The 7,819-nt window shown below is 46.5% G+C and overlaps 1 protein-coding gene across 1 annotated transcript; it reads left to right on the forward strand.

Annotated features, from left to right (window-relative positions):
• The first annotated feature begins 1,325 nt into the window (after window positions 1-1,325).
• Window positions 1,326-7,418, forward strand: LOC134431425 (uncharacterized). Its single transcript, XM_063179438.1, has 3 exons — window positions 1,326-2,005; window positions 6,436-6,825; window positions 7,352-7,418. The coding sequence occupies exons 1-3, from the start codon at window positions 1,425-1,427 to the stop codon at window positions 7,416-7,418; spliced, it is 1,038 nt and encodes a 345-aa protein (XP_063035508.1). The 5' UTR covers window positions 1,326-1,424.
• Window positions 7,419-7,819: the final 401 nt, after the last annotated feature.

Consider the following 7,819-nt stretch of genomic DNA (forward strand, 5'->3'; position numbering starts at 1 on the left):
CTCTGTGGTGAGGGCCAATGGTCTTCTCCCTCAATCCAAGCTACTGCAATTCCTGCAGAAACACTCGAGAAAGTAAAAGAAGCAGCTGAAAAAGCATTCTTTTCCCTACAACCTGAGGGGTCTTTTGAGCCCTATGGTAAAATTAAACAGCTACCATCAGAGCCTTTTTTGAAATTTGTAGAAAGGTTAACTAGAGCTATTGAAACACAAGTTTAAAAAGAGAATGCTAGGGAAGCAATTTTAGAAGAAATGGCATTTACAAATGCAAATAATCAGTGTCAAGCGGCAATCCTGAGCCTTCCTCTCGAGCCTACCCCTACGTTAAAGGACATGCTTCTAGTGTGTAACAGGAAAGTGCCTCTGATGAGTGTGGCTGAAGACACCAGCCCAAGGCTGCTGCCAAGACCACCTCAGCGTGTCGCCGTTGCCAGCCCTGCGCCTTTCCCGTCAGCACAGCAGTACCCTGGGCAGCAGCGGAGACCAGCAATGGTTGAGCCCACAAAACCATGCCTGCTTTGTAACAACCTAGGGCACTGGAGTAACCAGTGCCCCCTGAAAAGGGAATTTGATGAATTTAGAAATGGCAGGGGAGGAGGACTACAAGCCCTCCCTGGGGGTCAACAACAACAAAACTGAAGAGCCAGCGCCGGCCTGCCAGGCGCGTAGACACAAAAAGAGCAGGCCAAGGGAATAAGGGTAGCAAAACAAATCACGTGCGCGATAATATTAATGTTTGTGTAAGTGAAGCAGGTGCTTCAAAGACTGTGTATGATTTAAGTGATCCTGTGTTAACCACGTCTTCTGTCAATGAGCCTTACAGGTTGCAGCTGACTGAGTCACTCCATCTGGAGGACACTGATTGGCATTTTGTGTCTGTAAATCCTGAACAGAAAGGTACTTGGAACCGGATTCGTTGTAAGTACATCGTCATTTGGGACACCAAACACACACCACAAGAGATCGAAATTGCTCCGGGAATGACAACATCAGATCCTGAGCAATTCGTTCTCGGCCTGCATTGTTTCCACCCACCCCTGTTTCTTCCCAAGGGACAAATTGTTGCACAAGCTATCCCTGTGCCATCTTTACCTGAAAATATCAAAAAACAAGGGCCCACAGTCGCCCGGGTCCAAGTTATTGGGAAAGACAAACCCAAATTATGGTGTAATGTCAGTGGGGGTGGGGAGTCTAAACGCATTGAGTTGCTTGTAGACACAGGTGCAGACTGCACAGTGATTCCAGTACAAGACTGGCCAGCACATTGGCCTTTGCAAAATGTTGCCGGTCACCTTCAAGGTGTAGGAGGTCTGCAATTAGCAAGACAATCCAAAAACATTATTCAATTTGAGGGACCAAATGGACAATTGGCAAATATCCGTCCATTTGTGTTGGATTATTCAGAACCTTTGTTAGGGAGAGATTTAATGGCCCAGTGGGGTGTCACAATTGATATTCCAGACTCTCCACAGCATATTTGTACAGCAGCCATTGAACAACAGCGCCCCACCCAAAAACTGAAGTGGATAACAGACAAACCAGTTCAGGTGAAACAGTGGCCGCTCAGTAAACAAAAAATAAAGGTGCTTGAGGAGCTAGTGGAAGAGCAACTAAAAAAGGGCCACATTGTGGAGACCATGTCCCCATGGAACTCTCCAGTGTTTGTCATCCAAAAAGCTGACAAAAAGAGATGGCGGCTCCTCTGTGATCTCCGACAAATTAATAATGTAATTGAAGATATGGGTTCTCCCCAACCTGGTATGCCATCCCCAACAATGCTTCCCCAAGATTGGAAATTAGCTGTTATTGATATTAAGGATTGTTTTTTCCAAATCCCCTTGCACCCTGACGATGCACCGCGTTTTGCATTTTCAGTTCCTTCTATTAATATGGAATCCCCTATGAAAAGGTACCATTGGACCGTTCTTCCTCAGGGATTAAAGGTATCTCCAGCTATCTGCCAGTGGTATGTGTCTTCCCTGCTTTCCCCAGTACGTGCAGCCGCAGAGAAGGCCATTATCTATCATTATATGGATGATATCCTTGTGTGTGCCCCCAATGATGATTTACTCACACATGCGCTTGACCTAACGATCGATGCATTGATTGTTGCAGGGTTCGAGCTCCAGGAAAAGAAAATTCAAAAGATGCCACCTTGGAAGTATTTGGGCTTAGAAATTGGAAATAGGACCATTTTTCCTCAAAAACTAGAAATCAATCCAAAGATCAAGACCCTTGCGGATGTCCACAAGTTGTGTGGGTCTTTGAATTGGGTAAGACCATGGCTCGGTCTGACTAATGAAGACCTTGCCCCTCTTTTCAATTTATTGAAAGGGGGAGAGGACCCAGGTGCTCCTAGGTCTGTTACCCCAGAGGCACGGAAAGCTCTAGAAAAGGTTCAGATTGCAATGTCCACAAGACAGGCCAATCGATGCCGGCCTGACCTGCCATTCAAATTTATCATCCTAGGTAAGTTGCCACACCTCCATGGAATTATTTTCCAGTGGGAGGAAAAACAAACACCTAAGGCAAAGAACACACCAAAAAAGGACCGGGACCAGAGGGACCCTCTCTTGATCATAGAATGGGTTTTCCTCAGTCACAAAAGGTCCAAGAGACTGACAAAGCCTCAGGAGCTGGTAGCAGAACTGATCCGGAAAGCAAGGAGCCGGATCAGGGAGTTAGCAGGATGTGATTTTAAGTGCATTCACATTCCAGTTGAGTTAAAATCAGGTCAAAATACTATGAAAATACTGGAACAATTGTTTCAAGAAAATGAAGTGTTGCAGTTTGCTCTGGATTCCTACTCAGGACAAATTTCGGTAGCGCGGCCCGCTCACAAATTGTTCGAACAAGATGTTCAATTTACCTTAAAACTGAGAAGTGCTCTAAGTAGGAGACCTTTAAAAAGGGCTCTAACTGTCTTCACAGATGCATCCGGGAGGTCCCACAAGTCTGTTATGACTTGGAAGGATCCTCAAACCCAGCAGTGGGAGACTGACATCGCTGAGGTGGAAGGTTCACCTCAGGTTGCTGAATTGGCTGCGGTTGTTAGGGCCTTTGAAAGGTTCTCAGAACCATTTAATCTGATTACAGACTCTGCATATGTGGCAGGAGTAGTATCCAGGGCAGATCAAGCAATACTGCAAGATGTGTCTAACATCGCACTTTTCGAATTGCTCTCAAAACTGGTAAAGTTAGTCACTCACCGACAGCAACCATTTTATGTGATGCATGTCAGGTCACACACTGACTTGCCAGGGTTTATCGCTGAAGGCAACAGAAGGGCAGATGCTCTTGCTGCACCTGCAGTGATGGCCACTCTCCCAAATGTTTTTGAACAGGCAAAAATCAGCCACCAGCTTTTCCACCAAAATACACCTGGCCTGGTTCGTCAGTTTAACATCACTCAAGAACAGGCCAAAGCGATTGTGGCCACATGCCCAAATTGCCAACAACATGCACTCCCTACAGTGAGTACGGGAGCAAACCCAAGGGGACTGAACAGTTGTGAACTGTGGCAAACAGATATAACACACATACAGTCTTTTGGACGGCAGAAATATGTTCATGTTAGTGTAGATACCTTTTCTGGAGCGGTCTATGCTTCTGCCCACACAGGAGAATCATCTATCGATGCTATTAAGCACCTCTTACAGGCTTTTTCTTTCATGGGCATCCCCAAGGAGCTGAAAACTGATAATGGGCCTGCTTACAAATCCAAGGAATTCGGGCGCTTCCTGCAGCAATGGGGAGTAGAGCACAAAACTGGCATCCCCTACTCCCCTACAGGTCAAGCCATTGTAGAAAGAACTCACCGTGATATTAAAAGGGTCCTGGACCAGCAACAACAGGTTCTGAAGGTGGAACCTCCCCACATCCGGTTATCCAGGGCGCTATTCACAATAAATTTTCTGAATTGTTCTTTTGACAGCCTGAACCCACCCATCCTATGCCACTTTGGGGGGAGCAATCATAAGTTAATGAAAGAAAAACCTCCAGTTTTAGTAAAGGACCCTGAGACTTGGAAAATGGTGGGACCCTACAAATTGGTTACTTGGGGACGTGGATACGCCTGTGTGTCCACCCCCTCTGGTTTAAGGTGGGTTCCTTCCAAATGGATAAAGCCCTATGTTCCCAAGGTCTCAGAGAAATCTACAGAAGCATCCCAGGTTGCTCATGCTGCCTGGAGAAGAAAACGCCGCCCGTGTTCTCTGGAGGAAATTCCATTTAAGCCTCCTATCTGGAATAGTTTATAATATATGTTTGTTTCAAGTTTTTGTACCAGTTTAGATCCCACTGTTCGTGTGTAGCCTCGAGATGCCATGAGACCGAGCCTGCTTCTCGTCCTACTCGTGATCATCCCACCTGTGACCTTCTGCATAGTGCCGCAGCCCAAACCACATATGGACTACCTTGACAAAGGCTCTCGGACATCAACAGAGAAACTGACAACTGGCTGAATGGACTGTTCAAAGGCTGGGGACTCTCGGGCTGGTTGGGATCTATTCTGAAAACTGTGTTTTTAGTGCTGTTTATTTGAGTTATAGTTATTGTAGTTGTTAGCATTGTTGGACTAATCAAACGCATGGTTCTCAAGTTAATTTCAAGCTCATTTCCCCCTCCTGAGGTCTACCATTTGGAAGCCCTCAGTGCTCCAATGGATGACCTGGAAGCCTCAGTAGAAAACACTGACCCTCCTGTAGAGGAAGAACTGATTTACCAACCATGGTTTGGCAATCATTCTGCACCACAAACATAGTCCTCTTCTTTTTAAACAAAACTAGGGGGAGATGTTGTGGTGTGCTGTGATGTCCCATTTTGGCCTTCCAGGTCACTTTCCCAGGTGTGCCTGTACGTCTATCCCTTCCCCCTTGCCCCCATGCTGAGTGAGTCCTGTCAATCAGGCTAAACGTTCCAGCAAGGCGTCGTGTGGTTGGTCAAGTTTAAAGGATGCCCCTATGCCCAGAGGTCATTGGCCTGTCTGGGTGTCATCTTCCCCTGAGACCCTGCCCCTCTCACCTGGTTGGTGGCTCACCTGTACCTCCCCTCCCCCTGTCCCTGAGTTTAAAAAGGTGATCAGACCATGCGGTTGGTGTTCTGTTGGAGCAGGTCCTCACGTTCAGACCTCTGTAACCATGGAATAAACCTCTGGACATTAAACCCTCCAGCAGAATCCATCTCCTTTTTCTCTTCACCATCGCCTGAAGCTATCCCTCCTGAGGTAACGAGGTCCCTTACAAGCCTGGACTTGTTCAGTGCCCAGCTGCAACCACCAGCAAGCCAAGGTGTCTCTGGGGTGATTCACCGCAGTTGCTGCCTTTGGCCCAGCAGCGAGGGTCAGACTGGCCCAGGCACAATCTAACTGGTAATATTTGGAGCTTTTTTTTCCAATACACAACTTTGTGAAAGTTATAAGGCCGGTATGTTTATTACAGCACTGGATGCGCGTGGAGATTTTTCTCCCTAAAAGACACGCGTGCCTCTGGGAACTCTAGATCCTTTTTTTATCCTTCTCTCATATATATATGCATGCAAGTTCACAGTAGGTTCATACATATTCATTTTTACAAATTTCACATGGCATTTGCTGCTAATTCTTCTTTATCAGAAAGAATTCCTAAGTCAAGTTGACCTGCTCTCACAGCAGCTTCTCTGTCCCCCGCCTCTTATCCCTGTCTTTTGGCTGAAGTGGTTTCTCTGAACTTAGGCTTTTTACGAGAACAGGCAGTCAGACTAAACAGCTATGTTTTCAAACTACAGACTTAACTCAAAGATGTACATTTCACCTAAATCATAATGGATTTCTACTCTGGAAAATTTCCACTCTGTCTCACCATTTGAAAGTCAATTTGGTATCACCTGGTTTAGATGTGATAGTCCATTCTTCGTATTCTTTCACAAGTCCTTTGATTCTGCTGGCATGAATCCATCCTCTTTCCCTGGTTCAGATTGCTCCCTCAGAAGTACCTGAAAAGGACTTCTTAATAGCCATGGGACAGTGACAAAAGGAAGACAATACTACATCAGCATTCCCCAAAACTTTCTGGGTTTAGCAAAAAGTTTTTTCCACAGCTGCCTCTTCTTGTATCCAGCTGTGCTAACAGCTGCAAAGGCAAATTCTTCTTTCTGTGAGCCACAATTAGTTAAACAAGAAAGGCCAGGCCGATTTTAACACGAGATGAATCACATCTATTGCTTTTTACCCTCTGGGCAGTATTTAACTTTTTTTAGCCTCACAGACCCATTCTTCTAACAGTTTCCCTGAACAAAAGCCCCCCTTCCTAACAGCAAGAAAAAAAGGAAAGAAACAGAAGGAAAAAAAGGAATCTTGCTTTAAAAATTAACAACTTGGCGAGGTTTGGAGAATTAGCGAGAGATTAAGGCAATCTCTGCCTTGATGTTATCGCTTGCACTGGCCCCTCTCCCTCTCTTCAGAGCAGCACTTTCAATGCTGTCCCTCGTCCCTCCCCTGCTGCCGCCACTGCGCCGCAGTGGCCCTGGCAAAGGCGGGCTTGACTTCCGGACAGCCACCTGCATGGGGACCCTGGGGATGTGCCTTGCCTCCCTTTCACCCTCTCTCTCTTTCTCCCTCGATCCACCTACTGGGGCCGAGGCTGCCGCTCCGGACTTGGGACCCCGGCATGCTGAGACCCGCCCCTGGCAGTTCCGTCACCGAGCCAGCCCGCTCCTCCGCACCCAGCACCACCGCCAGGCTGGCGAGCACATCCGGAAACCCCCCACCCTCCAGGATCCTGGCTCAACCAACCCAGCTCCCAGTCCTCGACAGCGCCCCATGCAAACCACACCTCATGCTGCCTCCACTGGGTGGGCGAAAACAGGGAGTTGCCTCTCTGGGTCACCCCCAATAAATTAGCCCCTGCTGCAGCCCCTGAGACTCTGCCACTCATACGAGAGTGGCCAAACACCTCCTAAACTTGACAACCCCCAACCTGGCATCTCCAGGTGTTCTTGTCATTTTTTTTTTCTTTTGTAAGCATCTGGACAAATCATCAATGTATTTTCTTTCCCCTTCTAGAAGGGCTTCTTTTGCTAGATCTTCCCGAACCCCAGTTCAGCACTGAACAACCTCCAAACAATCATCTGTTAAGGCACTTCCCTGCTCTTCATACAGAAATTGTATTCAAACTCCTGTCCTCCTCCAGCACCAAGTTATCATTATTCCAACTTCCTAGAGTCTGTGAATCACTCTTCTTCTTTTTCAGCCTCTCTTTTTTTTTTTTTTTTTTTTTGTTCTGATTTAACACACTTTGAACTGCACGAGGTGTACACACCATTAGTTTAAAAGTAAGTCCACAGCCCTTTCTTCTTCCGGTACAACCCCCATTTCCAGTTGCATCTGCAAGTCTCTCCCCAACAAGCTGATGCCTGCTCCAGGAACCAAGAAGACATCTCTGTGATAGATGAGTAATGCGATGATTGACTCTCACAATTAAAAAGCAAATGTCATATACATATGTTAAGATAAGTTTTATAGACTTATGTTTTACCCCCTTTGTGTTGTTATCAGGGGGTGGCCTGGGTTTGGGACTTTTGAGAGGGTTGGCTTGTTACTGTAATATATGTTATAAAGTAATTAATGCTTATGGAGAAAATGTATATTATAAAAATTGTAAAATCCAACGAGTCTCTGACCTCAAGCAGCCCAAGGACAGATAACTCCTTTGGAATCTCGACATTCCTGAAGGCAGCAGGAGAACAATGCTCCGTTAGCCCATGAATAGACATGTCCAGTGCGATTATGGGCTTCCTCCGGGGCCATCAAGAAACAACCAAGGGTGATCATTGCTTGATAGATACC

The sequence above is a fragment of the Melospiza melodia genome, chromosome W (genome assembly GCF_035770615.1).
Source record: "Melospiza melodia melodia isolate bMelMel2 chromosome W, bMelMel2.pri, whole genome shotgun sequence".
NCBI classification, from domain to species: domain Eukaryota; kingdom Metazoa; phylum Chordata; class Aves; order Passeriformes; family Passerellidae; genus Melospiza; species Melospiza melodia.

What these genes read in the sequence shown, in the direction of transcription:
- LOC134431425 (XM_063179438.1), top strand. Translation starts at nt 1,425, where the DNA reads ATGGCCCAGTGGGGTGTCACAATTGATATTCCAGACTCTCCACAGCAT. An exon ending in CCAGTACGTGCAGCCGCAGA is followed by an intron (nt 2,006 to 6,435) that starts GAAGGCCATTAT and finishes CCCTCTCTTCAG; the next exon opens with AGCAGCACTTTCAATGCTGT. An exon ending in CCTCATGCTGCCTCCACTGG is followed by an intron (nt 6,826 to 7,351) that starts GTGGGCGAAAAC and finishes CCCCATTTCCAG; the next exon opens with TTGCATCTGCAAGTCTCTCC.